The following is a 20,004-nucleotide window of genomic DNA, read 5'->3' on the forward strand; positions in this document are numbered from 1 at the left end:
AGCAGAGCTGTCAGATGGTCAGTTTCCTTGCAGTTTTAATATGAGAGTTTGTTGTCATAGTGAATGGTCTGGTTAAGACTCCAGTTTAGATGTTATCTCCGGGGGGGTATTTTGCATGATGCATTTAACCAAAAAGTTAGTTTATGCTGATATCAGTCATGGCAGCAAATGAGGGAGCTGGGTCCTTTCATGCTTCTTACAAGCATGTTTTGCTTTGGCTTTGGCTTTGAATGTTCTGGTACACTAGGTGCTGCATCACTGTAGTTCACAGAACATTACACTTGTTTTTAAAAGGATGAAATGTTTAACAGACTTTATAAGGGTAGCATTATAAAATAAATATCTGTTATATGTATAACAAGCTGTTATGTGTTGTGTTGATATTGCATTTTCTGTAAATCTGCTAATTTGATAATTGTGCAACCTTACCATACCTGAAATCTGATAATTTTTTGTGGACATAGATGAATTTTGGCTAGTCATTGCTATAAAATGTTGATTTATGTTTTTTAGGTAAGAGGTACTTCAATGATGTGATGGTGTGTTTTGCCTTTGTGTCTCTGAAGTTTAAAATTTTATATTTTATTTGTTTGTTTATTGTATGGCTCGTATTAGACTCTGGCATCTTGATAAAAATATAAGTAGTTAGTGCTGTTGGGTTGTCTGTCTGATAATTGCATTTTAGGAAGCAATTTAATTACCTGCAAAATTCCTGACAAAGATCTAGACATAGCACAAACATATGTGTTCAGTAGATGCAGTGTTTTTCTTTGCATCAATCTTTTTGTCAGTTCAGGTTGCCAGATTAACTAAAAATATAAAATTATGTTCTGAAATTAAAAAGTTTTTTTTTTATATATATATAAACCAGAAACAAAAAATATGGCTAGTTTCCTTTACAAAGAATTATTTATTTATTTATTTTTTCGTTTATTTTAACTCATGTAACAATAAAAATAACCCATCAGTTGTGCATCAATGTACACTGACAGACATTTTCACAATGTGAGTATCTTGTTTGGTCTGCTTTAGTAATTTTAAATAATTTGATTAATCTCCAATGGTGATCATTTGGAATTATTGTTGAATCTAGCATTAGAATGTTGATGTGTATTTGACAGTGTATAGTGACAATGTGCAAGTACGTACCTCAGGTATAGAATAGAAATCATCAGAAAGATTGTGTATGTCTAATTTTTTTTAGCCGAATTTATTTTTATTTAATTATTATTTATATAAGTTCTTATTTTAATTATTTGATTTTGCCATCGTATAAAGTTTTGAGAATATTGGCAAAAATTTTAAGTAAAGTTAAAAGCCCAATCTATTTTTAGTAGAAAAGGTCGTGGTTTTAGTGTGTATCAAATATTTTAGATTTTTTTTTTTTAACTGTATTATTGGACTTATGATATGATCTGGAATTTGATTTAATTTAGTGAAAATGGGTACCTTTTTTTCAAAAACAAGTTTATTCGGTTTGTGTACTGCGCAAGTTTATGGGTGTGTGTGGTTCAACTTTTACAGTCTGGCCTTGCTTCCTCTTTTCTTCAATGTCAGCATGCACCACACACACTTGGATCCCAGTTTCAGATTCCCTCATTGTTCAGTAAAAATAATTCAAAATAATAAACAACATTTTGGTAATTAATTTTTAGTTGTTATTGTAATATAAAATGTAAAAATAAATGTATTCTTTTATTTCCTCCCAAAATTACTGGTCAAGTGTAAATCAAGCCCCTCGGCCATACTTGTGAAGTTGCATCATTGTGTGCTACGCTGTCTGTATCCTGTTTGTGCTGTGTTGTCTTTATATGAGAGGAGGAAGGTTCAGATGGTTTAAATGAAGCAATAAATTAATGGAAAAATACCAAGTATTAATTGGTTGTGTACCATATCACTCTTAAAATACAGCATTTAACTTGTAAGTACAATAGTTAGTGTGTTTGGATGAAATAGTTCACCACATTGCAGACACAACTGGTGTATTTAAGTAGCAGACACTGCAACATGTCCCAGGGTTACTTACCATCGTGTGGTTTATATTCTCACTGTAAGTGTTTAAATTTACTGCCATTTATTAATAAACTTTTAATGACAAGTTCTAATCAAAATCTAATCAAAATAATAATCACAAGGTACACCATACAGATTTCAGGAATGGCTATCCATTTATTATTCACTATTATATCAAATGTTTATATTTATACATATATATATATATATATATATATATATATATATATATATATATATATATATATATATATATATATATATATATATATATATATATAAAATTTCACAGTATGAAATAATTTATCAGTACAGACATATATATCTTCTGTGTAGAGGTTTTCTCAGTCACATCTGGTAGTAAGTGGAAGAGACTATTCTATGACTATGGAGTCATATCACTCATATCTGCTATCGTCCTGTGAAGTTGTGATTATATGTGCCAGTAGTTCATGTGACAAGGTATTGCTGGATCTTCCAGGGAATCCCTGTCACTCTGTCTGTTCCTCTGTCTGACGTGTTTTACTGGGTGTGCAAATGTAACAGGCTTTTCTTGGATTAACACATACCATTACAGCACTGCTGTTTTGTTTCGAAACAGAGGTCTTTCACATTGGTAGCATCTCTCATCCACTGAGTAAAATTCTTCACCTGTGCTGTATTTACACTTGCGTTCCAAAAATAATTTGTGGCATTTCATTCATTTTCAATTTTGACAATGGATAAATTTGTATAGAGCAGATATTGAAGATAAATTGTGCTATGTAAAATTTACCCAGTAGTGCAATATATTTAATTCTAAATTCTTATGATGTGGCACTGTCTTCATAGTACACTTGTAATGTGTTTATTCCTTGCCAAAGCCAACACAACAATGATTTGGCTAGCCTAAAACCTGTTGTTTATTTGGCTTGCACTCTGAAGGGATGGATTTGTAATTGTAAAAGGATGTGTTTTTGTTAGGGTGCCAACGTGAATAGAGAGATAAAAAGTGCATCTGTCATTGTATTCTAGGTCGTCTTAAGTGGCATTACCCAGTAATGTTTTTAACATGGATCTTTTGAGGTGAATAGGTAGGAAATCTATCCTGTTTTCTTCCCCCTTAGGATGTCCGTGCAAATCTTGACTGTGTAAAACACACCAGAAGAGGCAAGCCCAGACCACTTGATCTGGGGAGGTGATGGGTTGTCATGTCCATGTCCCTGAACCCGGCAGGGTGTAGGAGGTTACTTGACCTTTCAACCCCAGGGTCAGGTGACTCTTTGAGGTCACTGAATGGGGAGCAAGTGTCAGGAATGGGTTAAAAAGGCAGAGCAGTGAAGGTGACATGTCTGGGCATGCTTCCTGAAAGGGGAGGGAGAGAAAATAGGGAGAGGTTAGAGCAATTGATGTAAACAGTTTTCAACTAGAGTTGTAAAGGAATGACTATCCTAAAGGAAAATTAGTCAACTTGTCTGATTTGGTCCCTCTGGATTTATTTTATTTTACTTTATTTTTTGGGGAGGGGGGGGTGATAGTGAGGATGGTGTAAGTAAAAGTATTTTTCATTAAGCTTCAGTTTACTGCTACACATTACAGCAAACATGAGATAATCAAAATGGCCTAGCACAGGTTTTATTAATTAAAATAAATGTGCAAATGGAAATTTGTGATTATCAATTTTAATGAGAGATCCAACCAACATTTACTTTTTTTTTCTCACCCCCCCAAATTATAGGCACTTTCTTTTTGCATATTATATTATATTATATTATATTTAACCTCTTCACTGCCTATCAGTGGTGATACAGTCCAGTAGTACAACACTGTAGCAACCTGGTAGTTTAAAAAAAAAAAAAAAGAGGTTGAAAGTGCATTTAATTTTCTCATTTAATTAGCATATACTACATTAGCTTGCGCAAACAAAAATTGTTTACATATAATCTTAATTTTAATTACACATGATTACACAATATCAGTATTGAAAATACTGAGCTGTACTTATCTGTCCTCACCATCTTTCCACCCTCCTGCTTGTGTCTCAGACTGAACAACACTGACCTCTTCATTAATGTCTTATCAGAAAAGGCATTTGCCTTGACATAGAAAAAAACGACACATAGTGTATCTTCTGATGACTGCATGACTGATGTATAATGTTGCCAGTCGAATTGTATTTCTAAAACACTTATTCATCCCTGCTTCCCCGAGTCCATTCCCCTTGAGTTTTAACTGACTTCAGAAAAATACCTTTTTATTTGTAAAAGTTTTGTATGGTGATGCGTTATGTGGTGATGGCATTGTAAGCTAAACCTTTTTATTATAGCTGTTTATTTTAAACCGTATTTACTATTTCAGCTTCACTGCATGTTACTTCTGACTTTTCAGTTAATGTTAATTGAGATTGTCATTCACTTTCATTTGTTGAAATGTAATAAATTAGGAATAGGACCATTTTGTACTGTGACCTACTTTAGGTAAGGACTGGTAAAGTTTAATAGCCTTTCTTAAAACTTTTTTTTTATTTTTGGGAGGCACAACAAAAAGCAGCCTTGATTGTCAGACAGTATAAATGTCTTGATAAGCGATGACCACCAGTTGTTGTTATTTGTTTATTTTCCTGATATCCAGTTGTCCATCATTGTGTTTAAAGGAAAAATGAGAAAAGTAAGTAACTTTTCTAAAATCAGTGAATGAATGCATTGGCATCTGAACTGTGGCATTTTGAGTGTGTAGAGAGGCAAAAGAAAAAAAAGAAATGCATAACTTGTCAGTGCTTCATTGGAAGGAAAGTATGTTGGGTATGTTGTTAGATTCAGACTATTAGGTCCATTTCAGACAAGATCATAATGAGAGGTCCATTGAGACCTCTAGTGGCAACACAATCGCTACAGCCAATCTCCTTTGGGATTATTACCAAGATACAAAAGTTATTCTAACAAATTTACAAACCAAAACCTTTGCATTGAAGGGTATAGTATGTTAAAATTGAAATAATCTTTGGATATTTATAAAGATATCTTTAAACATTTTGCAGCTAAAGTTGCAACATTTTTATGATTCCACCTTGTAAGCTTGTAAGTTATGTTTTTGTTTTTGTTTTTTTAAATCGCTTTACCTGACATTTCAGGCTTGAACTTAAATTAGTCTCTTATTTGACAGGAACATACACAATTGCAAATTTACATTACTCACAAAAAGTTATGGGTTATTTTTAAATTCAGGTGGAATATACAGGAAAAGTATAAAGTTGACGTAACACTGATATTAAATCATGAGCGTAGACATAAGCAGAATATGTTATGGTTATTCCTTCATTTCACACAATTTATTTATACAAGAATGAACAACAGTCCGGGGTATACCACAACATGAAAATGTCAGTGTCTCAATAACTTGCCATGTGTTAGGTTTGGTCTTGGTATGGTGTGTAAATGTGAACAGGTTGATGAAAAGGGACTGTTCAGATACAAGCTGTAATTGAATAAGATCATTAAGTGGTTAATTCATGCTTCAGACACTTTTTGTATCACCTTTGTAAGAGAACAGCTTGCTGGTCAAATAGTACTTAAACATTTAACAATTGTACACTTTAAATAGTGGTTTTAAAGTAAGTCAAATTAAGTACATTTAGGTTCATTCTTAAATAATTTAACAAGCCAAATACGCCAATCTCTGTGAGTAGTATATGTTTGGTGACAAGCTATAGAAAAGCTGCTAATTTCCACCTGCAGTCCTTTGACACGTAGTTGTTGTAGCATACACTAACATTTTAAAAACAATTAAGATAAACATATTGACACGAAATTGTCAATACTCGCTGCACACATTCCAACAAAAACCAATTCACTTAGTGTGTACAGGTTTGTCAGGCGTGGAAAGATGTCTGTGATGTTAGGAAATAGATTTTTTAATTAATGACACGAGTAGTTTTGGGAGAGACCCAGCAAGCTGCTTCTATGCAGGTCATTGGGACTGAAAATACTGGCATATTATGTAAACTGCATAGTGAAGTGAGTTAATTCAGAGTTAAATAACAGAAAAGGGTTCTGGGTTTCTTGTTAAGCTTGCCTCTTGTTTTCACTGAGTTTAGATTTCATTAGTGTTGTAAAATGATTACAAACTCATTGTGTCAGCTGTTTCACATTAGTATACTATTTGTGGCAGTGGTTTTAAAGTTGTCCTTTTCCTGCTTTTCATGCAAAGTGAATGACTTGTTTAGCTTCAGTAGTTTAGATTAGGAATCTGCAACGCTACTTAATGTTCTCGAGGATAGTCTCTCAACTGCTTGACCCCTGTGAGAAGAATCCAAATACAACAACATATAGTGATGATCTTAGTCAGCACTTTGAATTCTTGTTTCAACATGAAAGTACCCCTGTGCATTCAGCAGCATCCATAAAGAAAATATTTATCTGAGGTTGTTGTGGAAGAGCATCACATGCCTGTGGAGAGCCTAACCTCATCCTCGTCCAGCAGCTTTGGAATATTGAGCCAACCTTATCACCTAACATCAAAGCCCAGTCGAACATTGTGACTGTGGTGGAGGGAAGGAAAGAAAAAAAGAGTTAAAGCTTTTCAACATACATATAAATGTAAATGTCTGTGCACATGCATGTGAGTTTGTTCATAAAATGTTGAACATGAAGTCTAATAACAAAACCTGCTTTTTCTGTGTGTTTCAGAGCCTCATTGCCTGCCGGTGAAGTGGATGGAAAAGTTCAGTTTGACGGTGGCAATCATCAGAAAGTCTTTAGGTGGACGGGTAATATGCCTGTAGCCATTTGTAAATGTGTAATCCTGAAACGATGGCTGGATGATGAGAGAGGTGCAAAATGCCAGAGCTGGAGGGACCTCGACTGCAGTACTGGTGATGCTGTAGCAGCACGGAATGGTTTGTGGGTTACTCTGAGATGCAGGCCATAATGTGCTGCCGCAGTAAAGCCAGAATATACAACACTAATGTCACTTTAAGTTTCTCTAATTGTTTAGGCATGTTCCCTTTTTAGGAGTAATATCTATTTTTGGAAGCAGGCTATTTTTCAGCGGTCTAAGGTGAATCTACTAAGGTGATTGTTTTTTCCTGTTGATAAAAAGTTGTGAATTACTTCTTCTCACTCTGGTTTGCTGGTTGCTTTACTGTAGCAGCACGTAAATATTGGAGTTAAGTGTAGCTGAAGTCTCCAGTATTGATCGTGCTGCTGAAGCAAAGCTGACCACTCACAATCAGCATAACTAACCACTGCTGAGTGGACTCTGACAAACCTGCTGGAGATGCTTCTTACACTGGTATTACCTGCCTCACTGTTTCATGTTGACACTTCATGCTTGTATGTTGTTTACACTTGGGAAATAAAAGTTTAAAAGGTTTTTGTCTACCGTGTTTCAGTCGTGACTTTAACTCATTTTTGATTTGGAAGCTGTTCACTGAAGGTTTTTTTTTTTATTTTATTTATTTATTTTTTTTAAATTTTGTTAAAGCTCTAAACGTGCCTAAGCCGGCTGGGGATGGGACGTCTCTGGGTAGCTGGAAGACCCTGTCGGGGGGGGGGGGGGGGGGGGGGGGGGGGATACAGAGGTTTGGGCTTCGCTGCAGAGACTATTGTCCCTACGACCCGAGCCCTGATAAAGCGGTGCGAAATAGATGGATGGACTGTAAAAGTGTCCACTGCCACTGATGAGTGTTTACATCGCTGAGGAAGTAACGCGCGTGACGGCCCGCGTGGCCTCTGCAGCGCTGCTGGAGTCACGAGGCCTGATCAGCGTGAGTGATTCTACAGATTCGGATCATTACAAACACTATTATAAGCAAGATTTATCAACAATATGGTTGCATTTGACTTTTCATAACAAAATATTGCATTATCTAATAATCTGGTTTCTATCGGCAGAATTTCAAGAGTTGTCTTTCTAAAATATTTATGCTATTTAGTAAATAAGTTTTCTGGGTCTCGCGGCTACACTGATCAGTGTTCTCGTGGTGGACGTGGACGCATTCTAGGAATCTCCGCAGTGTCCGATTTAGAGAGAAAATCTAAAATATTGCCTTTTTTAACATTTATTTTTCATAAAACCTACATACATTCTGATTAAGATGCCATTATGATATCAGAGCTGTTTAAATAACACCGCACAAGCTTTAAAAGAGCTACATTGGAATAAAACGAGCAGATTAAAATGAGATCAAAGTTAACTGGTTACACGTGTTTAACTAATCTTACCATTCTTTAGATGTCAGTGTGAGATCATGGGATCATTTATTATTTTTCTGTAATGTAAACGGCTTAGGTCCAGTGTTAGTTTTTTTTCTCCATGGATGAACGCACGCTGCAGCTTTCCCCTCCATTTGGCCTTTAGGCCTCTTCCTCTAATGGTACATTTCACGATGAGCATTAACTGAGATTTAAAGGAATAACTGGTCAGACTGGGGCTGATTAATTAAATAATGGCCATTTTTCATTTGTTTTATTTTTTTCAGTTTTTGGAAAAGGTCTTTATGGAGAAAATAACGATTTTTGCAGACTTTTTTTTCCCGTAACTCAGACATATTTGTCCTCAATACATGTAGAATATGCATCTAGACTGTCGTGAATAACACCCAGCCGAATTTACTCAACACACGTTAAAATATATATCAGAGTAACAATGACTTGAAAAATGTGTGTGTGAATGAGTAAATTTAATAAGATGACCATTAATATTTTTCATTTCTATTATTTTTTTTTTATTTCCGTATTCGTTTATTTATATTAAAAGGCTTTTTTTTTTTTTTTTTTTTTTTTTTTTAAAAATCCAATTATAATTGTTAAAAGACACACACACACACACACACACATGCATCATCTCCGTTTGCATCAGTGTGTTCGAGCAGTGTCTAAGCGGGCTTAAATTCGTTTTATTTTATCCTTTTTTTTTTAAACCTCTTTTACAATATAGTATCCCTTTTTTTTAAAATTATTTTTTACAAACTTTGTGCGCATCCTGGAAAACCTGCAGAATTGCCTTGATCTTTTACCTTGCTTTTATTTGTTTATTTTGACTTTGTTTTCTTTAATTGCAAAAATAATTTTCCTCACATAAAAAGCTTTATTGAACTCAGTGCTTGATTCGTATGTTGATTGGGTAAAATAAGCACTATAAACCTCGGATTTAAATGCAAATGGTATTAAATGAGTCCGCAGCCATATGCTGGAAAAGGGAGCAATGGGACCTTAAAGCGGTTAGCCTATAAGCTGCAGAGACAAAATAATTTTTAATTTGGATATTTAGTCACAGTTAATTGTGATTTTTGTTTGATTGCCTTAATGTCAGTCACAAGAGGCCCGTGTTTGACAGAAAGTAGGAAACCGTGGCTCTTGCGTTGCTTTGCACAAATTTTCATTCTCACCTAATATAAATTTATTTGGACTTCTTTCAGGCTGCTGCTTGACTCTGCATGGTATGGCAATTGAAATATTAATGCAGTCCTTTATTTTCATCCTTTATTTGCCTGGCAACAGAAATCTATATATATGTACAGCTGGGTCATGACGTACATCCAGAATTATGGTCAGTGCTGACATCACGGATGCACTTCGTGGTCTAGTTTTAGGATTTACCTCCTCGGCGATTAAGCAACCTATATAACACAGGAAAAAACAGGGGGGGAGGGTTAAATGATCATTTGTAAAAATTCACGTTTGATCTGACCTATTTTTAATAAAGACCACTGTTGCTGAAGAGGAAAAAAACGTTTAAGAGTTCCTATATTAGACGTAAGTCAGTTTCTTTCATATCCTTTATCATTGCGGGAGTTTAAAAAAGCACGTTTAACATAACAGATCCAATAGTTATGCAACAAATGATCTGCATGAACTGAAATGGATCCTGTGGGGGGAGAAAGAAGAGCTTATCATCATATATGTTTTTAAAAACACTCAATTGAGATCGAGTTCTGAAGTTTTTTAGCTTTATGAAAATCGATCACAGAGCAATATTTGTATTTCTTCCATTGCGCCGTATATATCTGCAGCCTGCTGAATATTTCACACGGCCCCGTTACATAACGTTTGTAACCTTGAAGAGGTTGCAGCATCACTGTGGTGCAGACGCGCTGGGTGAGAGGGGGCAGGCCATGGTTTCACTGTTCACTACAGCTGGACTCATTTGTGTCGCACTAGAAAAAGAAAAAAAAATGCAATCATAGAAGTGATTCAGATTTCTCAGGTTTATTTGTCAAAATAATCTTTGACAAGTAAGTGAAATGTTCAGAGTATAAAAAAGGGAACAGCGTGCACATATTGAAAGTAATTTGTTTTTAGTGTCTAAATTATGTAAATATATGCTGCTGACTGAGGATTTGTTTGATTGATTGGATTCTATGGCTTGATTGAGGTTACAGCTTCAGCAAAAACGGTAAAAATAAAAAATAAAAACACTGTAAACAAGGTGTTTCCACTTCCACTATAGCTACATCTCACATAGCTCTTCGTAATTAAGATTGTGAGATGCCAGATAGTTAATATAACTTACAACATGCCAATAAAGTGGGCAGCGGAGTTCACTAACTTGGCAATGCATTCCTGACCTGCATCCATCAAACGTGTGCACATGTCAGTCATTTCCTTCAGGTAGGCATCAGTGTGGGTGGAAATTTTAGAAACAACCGGTTGGATTTGTGAGGACACGTCAGGAGCAATGTTGTGTGACAGTAACAGCGGTGGGAGTGCGACCAGCAACAGAAAAGCCAGCCAGAAAACGACCCTACGAAAGATCCGCCGTGGCATCGGCATCCGTGAGCCATCGATTCTGTAGGCGCCGCTCTCGTGGGGGACGCAGATTTTGTCCACTTCTTTCAGCTGAACGGAATCCCAGTTTTTAACGTCGAAATTGCGCACAAGAGGGCCGATGTCTGTGTCTTTCTGGGAAGGCAAGGGAGTTTCTCTGAGGACCTTCAGCCTCTCTCGAAATTCTTGCATCTGCTGCAGAAAACGCAGGGGGTCTGTGACGTTTCTGAAGGACTCGGCGATGCCGAGCGCTCTTTTCTGCTCCTCCAGCGCTGCGCTCAGCTTGGTGATCTCCGGGTCGTATGCCTGCATCACCACCAGCTTCAGTGTTTCGAAGTCTGATAGTATCTCGTTCTTCTTGCATTCGAGTGCGCCGACGAGCTTGTCGAAGTACTCCGCCACCTTCTCCGCGTCCTTGCTCACCGATTGGAGCGCCTTTTTCTTACTCACTTGTAGTGTCTCCAGGCAGGACAGGATATCTGCGCTCTGCCAGTTCTCCACATCGTGAAGCAGCTTCGCAAACCCATCTTTCTCCTGCTCATAAGCATCCTCCAAGGAACTGAACTTGTGCCCTTTATGGTCGTCCGTCGTTGCGCAAAATCCACAAATGAGCTTTAAATCGGTGGAGCAGAAAATGTTGAGAGGCTGGTCGCAGTGCTGTTTACATACAGACATTTTAGGCATCACCTTTATTTTGCTGAACTTTTCAACTATCCCGCGGAGAGAATAGTTGATCTGCAGGCTATTCGCGCCATTGTGAGGGGTCTCTTTGCGGCAAGTGGGACATTTGAGAGGTATTCTGAAAACTGGACCTCGGTTCCCCTCCAAGAGTCCCTCCAAACATTTCTTGCAAAAGCTGTGAGAGCACAGCAAGACCCGTGGGTCCTCGAACAGACCACAGCACACTGGGCACGTAAGCTCCTCTTCCAGCTGCTCCATTGTATCCTGTAAACACATCAACACATCACCCAGGCGTCAAATAATTGCTTAATTTAGATTTTAAAAAAGACAGCAACACTCAAAAAAAAAATTTTTTTTTAAAAAGGGAGGGGGGGAGCAACATGATACACACCCACACCCAGAGGGATGTTGTTCACTAAGGCTGAAAAGCCAGTAAGTTACACGAAAATACCGTAGCATCGCAAAGGATACAGATTTTGGAGTCACGTCCCAGATGCGTTTGAAGTATTCCCATCCTGAAAGTGAAACCGACTTGCTTCGCCGTACCCGCGTAAAAGACTGGCACGAGCGCTGCCAAGAGCTCCATTTGCACTCTGGTCAAGCGACATCCCGCTCATTCATATCTCATACAAGTTAGCAGAAAAAGAAACGTGACCATTTTGTAGACCGATTAGAAATCAAAGTCAGCCATAACCTAAAAGGTACAAAAACAACTGAACTACGAGGTTTTTTTTTTTTCTCCGTTTGTTTTGTATAGTGGAACAGCAGTACGATGGTTAAGCTGAATTTAGCCCTAAATGACCGCCTCTTAACCAATCCAGTGCGACAAATTATCGACTATCTGGCTTCGCATTAGTGTTGCTTCTGTTGGCAAGGTACCGAAAGAGGGCTGTGACAGATTTTGCAAGCGCATAGTAACATGCAACTACTGGACCAAAAGAATCACTCACCAGCTGCTGAGGCGCTCAGTGCAACGTAATCATGGCGCTTGTTGCTGTGCAGACTTCGCCCTTTCCGGGTGCACAGTTAACTCTTTCGGTCCCGCAAAGAGGATTAGTACTAACCTTATTTGTTGGTTTTTGTGAATAGATCAATTAAAATGTGTTATATTTGGACTGAAATGTGAAACCTCGATATATTGCGAGTACTTTGACAGCGACATTGGGATATACTTAGAGGTTTACGCTTTTGTAGCTGCAGGGTAATTTGCAGAGGAACCCTGCTTGTAGGATGGGGGAGGGGCTGTTGCCATGCAAAACATTACAGCGTGAAAAGCTGTCAACTAGATTTTAGCTCAGCCTGGCACGTTTCTACTCTGGATGACTTTAGTCACTTGTGTTTTTACTCATCTACATGCGGCTGTGAGTATTTAAAGCTCTGAAATGCGGACGTGTGTTCACATAAGTATATTATCTAACATAAAAAGTGAGCATCAGTGTTGAACAACTCCTGACAGACAGCTGTAAGCTAATAGTATCCAGCCTAAAAAACAAGCAATACTGGAGATCAGCAGTAGTAAACTTGAATGAAAATAAACTTCTGCAGTATGCTCTGCAGTATGAATGGTTATATTAGTGATTCACCCCTTAAATGGATTATGCTTCCACCCCCATTAACTACTTTCAGTTCACTCGAGGTTATGTAACATCGATACCCAATAGTTACTTAGTCACGTGGAGAAATTTTGACCTCGATTTTCTTCCCTTGTTTCCATGCCATCAGGAGCAACTGCCTATCTTACCCACTGTGATTGGATACAGTGAGGGAGCAGGGGCCTATGTAGTTCCGACGTTTGCCGCGAGATGGCGCTGTTGTGTTAAAGGAGCCTCTTAACGTCTTGATGTCATGCGCTCTTTGGTTTGATCCTTTTCCGGATGTGTCGCTAGAGTCGGGACAAGAATGGCAGCGATGTTTACGTGTTGTTTTGGCTGTTGCGGCGAGGGCGGATCGGGGCATATTCCCCTCAAAGAGATGCCCACTGTTCAGCTGGATACTCATCACATGGGTAAGTATGTTGGTGATGACTTTCCACTACTGATGCCTTCCTGACACCCAGCTGGCTGTGCGCTCGCTACCTGATGGTTTCCCACTTCCGCCGATAAATTTAGCATGTTAGCTGAGGTTCACTCCTAACCTTAGACACTTGCGTAAACCTGTTCTTCTAGGCATTTAAAAGCAGTTAGATATCCTAACACAATTAGTTGTAGGTGTATAACTTATTTAAATGTAATTGCAACTAGCATATAATACTAACTGCAGATATTCACCCTGATATTGATGGTTGATATCTGATTTTAGATCAGATGTACATAACAGAATACACCAAAACGATTTGAATTGATGTAAAATGATAATGGTGTGCGTGTTAGCAGGAATAATCTTGAATCATTCACGCAAGAATCATCTTGTGTAAAGTTTAAACATATTATCAGGGTCATGCTCCTTGCTTTGAATGGAAGAAGCATTTACGTAACTAAACCAGCAAAACAAGCACAGAAATGCTGCAAGTAGATTCTTTTCTTTCAGATCTCTCCCAGTATTAACCCAGTTAAATTGTAAAGTTTCTTAAGAGAATATATTTATGCAGCAGATATTGATTCAGCTATAAACTCTTACAGCTAAGATTTAACATAAAGACAGGGGCAATGAAAACAAACAGTTTCTTGCAGGTTTTAAAATGAAGTAAATTCAGCTTCACATGAACAACTCCATTTAGTTTACAAAAAAAAAAAAAGAAACTAAGCCAGTATGCAGAAATTGTGGAAAATTTGAGTAAGCTTGTAGAAACATTGCCTATGCTATCCTTTATTATATCAGTTCTTACATTGTTACGGAGGAATCTTGGCCTTCTTTTCTTCATAATGTCCCTTCGATGTGTTGTGGTTTGCATTGATTTGTTTTTGCACAGCCGCTTAAAGTCCTGCCACATCATTTCAGTCATATTGAGATCTGGACTTTGCAACACCTTGGTCCCATTCTTTCTCAGACTTTCTGTTGGAGATTTATTGGCGTGCTAAAATCATCATACTCTTGTATGACCAAATTTTAACCGAGATTTAGCTGTCAGACAAAGGTTTTTATTGGAATCATGCTATGTTCAGAGGAGTTAATGGCTGATAACGGTCCTATGGTAACAAAACAAGCTCAAATAATCAATAATGGTGTGGAAAATGTTGATAAACTCTGTTACTGTAGAATGGTGGACTTTAAATAGAAAATTACTATTCATTTTTCAGATTATTGCCCAGCAACAGTTGTTTCTCTTATCACTACTGATGTCTTTCCTCCTTGGTTTGTGCAAACCTAAATGCTCCAGATTAGCAAACTGCCTAAACATCTACATTGATAGAGGTGCTCACATTTATTGATAATAAATTATTCAGATGTATTTGATGCTAATCCTCTAAATTCCACTTGATGATTTTCACTCTACAGGAAGGGTGTACACATAAATGAATAAATTAAACCTTATGACATTTTCTCTTGTCATGGAGTTATTAGGTCAAGTATTAATTTTTGCCAAATAAAAGCACACCAATAGTTGTTTTGGAGGTTTTATTTGCTTAAATTTGTCAGATTTAATGTGATTGTCTTACAGGCACTGATGTTGTCATTGTGAAGAGTGGTCGGAGGATATGTGGCACAGGAGGCTGCCTTGCCAACGCTCCTTTGCACCAGAACAAAAGCTATTTTGAATTCAAGGTCCAGTCGACTGGTAAGATCTTAATTTCTGTCTAAGTTGTTTACTATCCTACATGCAGCTCTATTAGAACCATATTGAAACCTCATGAATGGTTTCAGAAGGGGGATGGTCACAAACCATCAAGCAAAGCTGAGAGGTGTTTTTTTTTGGTTTGTTTGTTTTTTAAATTTTTTTTTGCAGAGTGCAGTTGCCTGACTGCAATGTGGAAAAACTGGTTAAAAAAAAAAAAACAAACATTCCAAAACCTTTAAAACCTGTGATTACAATCAGGATTATCCGCCAAATACCAGTTTCTGAAAATTCTTTAGTCAAACCATTGTGACCAGTTTGTTTTAAAATGAACAGGGGGTATTTTTTTGTGCATGTGTGTCTTTTTTTATGCTCTACAAAAACATCATTTTTTTATGTTAATATATTGCAATTTTTCTTTAAAAAAATATGATTTAAGAACAATAATTTTATTTAGAAATGAAGAGAAATAATTTAACAAGTTCACAGAAAATTAAACAAAGCTGTTCAGTTCACTAGTTCCTGCACCTAAAGGATGAAAACCTGAGAAACTGATCATTTTTCTTTGGTCTATATATTTGTTTCTGAAGCTATATCTGCTTTGTAGTAGTTTTTTTTTATGTACAAGTTTCTCGTGTGTTGTCGAAGTGCCAGGCATGCGAGTCCTGCATACTTATGTGCTGTTGCAGCTGCTTTATATCAGAATGTGAATACATCATAATAACTGTGGTTCAGAGGGATTCAGACTATTAAATGATCAAGTGTTTTTTTTATTTGACTTCAGGTGTGTGGGGAGTTGGTGTTGCCACCCAGAAAGTGAATCTTAACCAAGTGCCTTTAGGCAGAGACACAAACAGCCTGGTTCTGAGGCATGATGGGTCTGTGTACCACAATAATGAAGAGAAGAATCGGCTACCTGCGAACAGCCTTCCCCAGGAGGGTGACATTGTGGTAAGCACCACATTTAGTTTATTTATATGAACATTTATTAAAATGATTACGTACAATCACATAGTCATTTCTGCTTCCAGCATCCAACTAAATATATAGACGTTCTCACCACTGTGCTCAAACAGCCTGAAGTTGTTGCATTATGCATTTCTGAGATCTCCTGTTAGAGACAAGCAGGAACCATAAAATCAGAGCAGAATTCTTTATTTTAAGCCTGATGATGACAATCACACTGCTGTACGTCATCTAAAGCATTTAATTTCCTTCTGTTTGTACCAGAATTTGCTACATGCACACAATTATTCTGAAGTATTAGACTTTGCAACAATTATTGGAACTGTTCCTCAGATAAAAAGAACTCCTAGTCACACAGCTTCCAACAAGCTTGCAGCCTCGAGTGAGAAAAGCACAAACAGTTGGCATCAATAGGAGCTGCTGCTCATCTGCATGGAAAAAAGTCAACATAGTGATGCTTGAATCTTAGGCAGACATGGCCCAGTTCATAAATGGAGCAACTTTTGAAAGGACAAAACTCCAGGAATGAACTGGGATTAAAAACCTACATGCCTTGTATCCTTTCTATAGAATTACTGTGTAATTAGAATCAAATGCGATCCAGGCTGTGAAATCGTCATCACTTTAATTGGCAAAACTATGACACTAAAAGGAAAAAACTTGTTCTTTTAATGATAAAAACAAGGTTTCCTGGTGTTTTGGAGGGTGTTTACATGTGTGTTGATGTTTTACAGGGTATTACGTATGACCATGTGGAGCTGAATTTATATCTGAACGGAAAGAACATGCACTGTCCTGCCTCAGGAATCCGGGGTACTGTATACCCCGTTGTTTATGGTAAGCATATTTGCTGCTTTTGTATGCTCACTATTTCATCAAGATTTGTTACATTTAAAACCCACGGTGCCATAGGGATGCTTTTAGACTAACCCCCACCTGGCAAGTTGTACAGTAGGGTCAGTTTGTTTAGTCTGTTTGTGAAGAGGATTTGTGCATGTTTCCCCATGTTAAGCCCATAGCTTAACTTTGGAGATATTATCATTTGATGACAATCAACATCCAGGTATACAACTGTAAAAACATTTTTTATTCAACCTTCGTGGATGTAAGCGGTCATTTTACCCTGTCAAGAGATGCTGTTGCAGTTCATGTGTATCCCACAAGAGGGCAGCACCTTTTTGAGTTTGGTTGACATAATTAACAAGTTAAAATCTGTTTGACTCGCATCAAAAACTGCATTAAATAGTACATTAAATTACAACGATGGTAGCTATTTAACACCTATAAATAGACTTTGTTGCCGTAAGTACTTCAGTGTTTAACAAAACCACTGTCTGCCCTTACAACAGCACTTTTGAAATCTGCGATGTGTCCATTTGCTGAACATCTTTGTTTTGAGAGGGTTGCTTAGTGACAACTAAAATCCACAGACATCACCTCTCCTATCACCACAGTTCAATCTGATAAGTAATTATTAGTGTCTGAACTTTAGTGAACTTATAGTGTAGATTTTGGAAGAGGTGCTGTCTCCTCAGCCAGATGAGAGGTTACTTGCCTTGAGAGTCAAGTCACCAAAAGCATTTTTCACTCATTAACATGGAAGATTTTTAGGATAATTAGGTAAATATGCAAACCAACTGGGCCAGATTGATCTATTCAGCACTTCCCAGTCAGAGATTTTCTACAGGAAGAGCATAGCTTGTAGATGATAGTTGATGGGTCTCCTTGAAGATGAGAATGATGATGATTTTATGTTCATACCAAGTTCATATATATGTATCCAAAACATTGAGGAGCCAGTTGTACACAATTTGTAGCTCTCTCTGGAACAGTGGTTCCCAATCTAAGATGTGGTCCCTTCCCCACCCTGTGCTGAAAGCACGCTTGCTTTTATGCTTTTTCATTAGTTAGCTCTTTGCCACAAATGCTGTATTCTGGCTGCCCTCTTCTTCAGTAAAACCAAAATGAAAATATTAGCATATTACCTCGCTTCTCTCTCTTTTTTTTTTTTTTTTTTTGGTAATTGGGATGAATCATATTCACTCTGGTGTCATTCAGCCAGGTTTCAGTAATGGAAAGGTGTAGGAAGAAAATCAATGTTACCAGGATAGACATTAACTCTTCCTTTACTGTAACGAGCTCACTGACCTCACTAAATCTCAGAGTACATGGATGAAGATCAGTTGGATGCGCAATGTGTGGCCTGCCTTTTAACGATCACGCAGGGTCTGTACAGTCAAAGCCCTGCAGAACCCATGTTGGGAATCACTGCTTTAGAACATTTCAGAATTGCAGTGCATGTGTGAAAACTGCTCAAGCTGCTCAAAAAGTCAAACCAATAGCTAAGATATACCGTTTTTATGGGAAAATAAATAGATGCATCAATGCTGTTTATATTTAGTACTATTCCCACACCAGCAAAGCTCAGTTCTGAACATTAAAACTACTGCATTTTATTTGTCTCTGTAAAGCACTTATGTTATTGTTCCTCTTCATAATAATATAACTTCACTTTACTGATCAGCTTTTTGGCATTTGACAGATTTTTAGTCATTAGATTTATTTTAAGGACTTTGTTGTAGTGTCAAAGAAAAATGTATCCAATGTCTAGCTTTGTGCTTTAATGTCTACCTTGTGTTGTTCCAGTGGATGACAGTGCCATCTTAGACTGCCAGTTTAGTGACTTCTATCACACACCACCACAAGGATTTGAGAAGATCCTCTTTGAACAACAAATCTTCTGAAAGAGCACCTCAGCTTCTCTTTGTGTTGCCGCCTTCCTCAAAATTTCATCACAGCCTCTGTGACATTACAGTTTGACTTTTATTGGATATTATTGTTATGTGTGGCTTAGGTGCATCTTGTTTAGTTTGCCCTGATTACCCCGTTGTCTGTTCTGCTGCTCTGGACCAGTGAGGGAGTGTCCTTGAAAAGGGTGGGTTGGATCTTTGATCAACTATGATGGGGGTTTCACTGTCTGTAAAATAAATGCCTTGTTTCAGTGGTAATCGAACTTGTAAACTGAATCATTTTGAAGTTGCTGCTTATGGATACCGGGCTAAGGATGGTAAAATGTTTCCATATTTTAGGATCAGAAGCCATGTTTTATTCACACTACTTTATTCTTTACATACATACACACACTTACACATATATAAATATATCTCACAGCATCGCAGCATACATCATATATATATTTTTTATTTATTTCAGTTCCAGTTTTGTTTTTAAATTACAAGATGGGTTTTTATTTTTTGCCAATGAAGGTTTAATGGATTAATGAGGAATCAATAAAAGTGGGAATGTGGAAAACCTTCATTTTATGTCACCATGCAGATATGGTTTGAAAACACTAAACACAAGCAAACCGGTTCACATTCCAGGAGATGTCCTGTGTTTCAGATGTCAGATGGTGCTTAGAGATGTTTTAGAATCTAGTATTTCTTAAATGGCAGAAACTATAATTGTCATTTGAAGGATACATTTTCACATCACCTCTCTGAATACTTCTTCTCTCATTGTCAAATCTTAAAGTGTATTTATTCTATCAGGATATTACCAGAGCTGGCGCTGGTTGTCTCTGATCAGAGATATATCGACTGATGTCAATCTGTTGTGTTGTATTGGCATTGCGTATCTGCTGCTGAAGTCTAACAGTCAAATATTTCAAACGCTTGTCTCTGCACTAATGATGTTATTGTATAATTCCAAATATTGTTGATTCATTAAATTTTTTGTGTTTAAGGCATCTTTTTAACTCCTGTCTTGATTGTGGATAAGTGGATATAATTTCTTTTGATGTTTTGCAAAAGAAAGCAATTTTTCAAAGCTGTTGCATTTAAGAACTAGAAAAACATTCGGAGAGCGCTGATCTCTACCAGGAAGCTC

General features: G+C 37.2%; 2 protein-coding genes across 5 annotated transcripts; one reads left to right on the forward strand and one right to left on the reverse strand.

The window, feature by feature from the left end:
- Positions 1-2,362: 2,362 nt before the first annotated feature.
- Positions 2,363-12,319, reverse strand: trim13 (tripartite motif containing 13). Of its 4 annotated transcripts, XR_013771597.1 has the most exons (3): positions 9,528-12,319; positions 6,454-6,529; positions 2,363-3,357 (listed from the first exon to the last, which is right to left on the reverse strand). XR_013771597.1 is itself a non-coding variant. In XM_079254251.1 (2 exons), exon 2 carries the CDS (start codon positions 11,694-11,696, stop codon positions 10,500-10,502), a length of 1,197 nt encoding a protein of 398 aa, XP_079110377.1. In that variant the 5' UTR covers positions 11,697-11,702; positions 11,830-12,319; the 3' UTR covers positions 7,602-10,499. The 4 variants fall into 4 exon arrangements, 2 of the variants coding, with proteins under 2 accessions (XP_079110377.1, XP_079110378.1); XR_013771598.1 differs by lacking the exons at positions 2,363-3,357; positions 6,454-6,529 and having other exon boundaries at positions 7,602-9,610; positions 10,048-12,319; XM_079254251.1 differs by lacking the exons at positions 2,363-3,357; positions 6,454-6,529 and having other exon boundaries at positions 7,602-11,702; positions 11,830-12,319.
- Positions 12,320-13,324: 1,005 nt separating this feature from the next.
- Positions 13,325-19,814, forward strand: spryd7b (SPRY domain containing 7b). The gene is made up of 5 exons (XM_079254016.1): positions 13,325-13,443; positions 15,037-15,153; positions 15,935-16,101; positions 16,851-16,953; positions 18,763-19,814. The coding sequence occupies exons 1-5, from the start codon at positions 13,338-13,340 to the stop codon at positions 18,858-18,860; spliced, it is 591 nt and encodes a 196-aa protein (XP_079110142.1). The 5' UTR covers positions 13,325-13,337; the 3' UTR covers positions 18,861-19,814.
- Positions 19,815-20,004: the final 190 nt, after the last annotated feature.

Source organism: Telmatherina bonti, assembly GCF_933228915.1.
Source record: "Telmatherina bonti genome assembly, chromosome: 15".
NCBI classification, from domain to species: Eukaryota; Metazoa; Chordata; class Actinopteri; order Atheriniformes; family Telmatherinidae; genus Telmatherina; species Telmatherina bonti.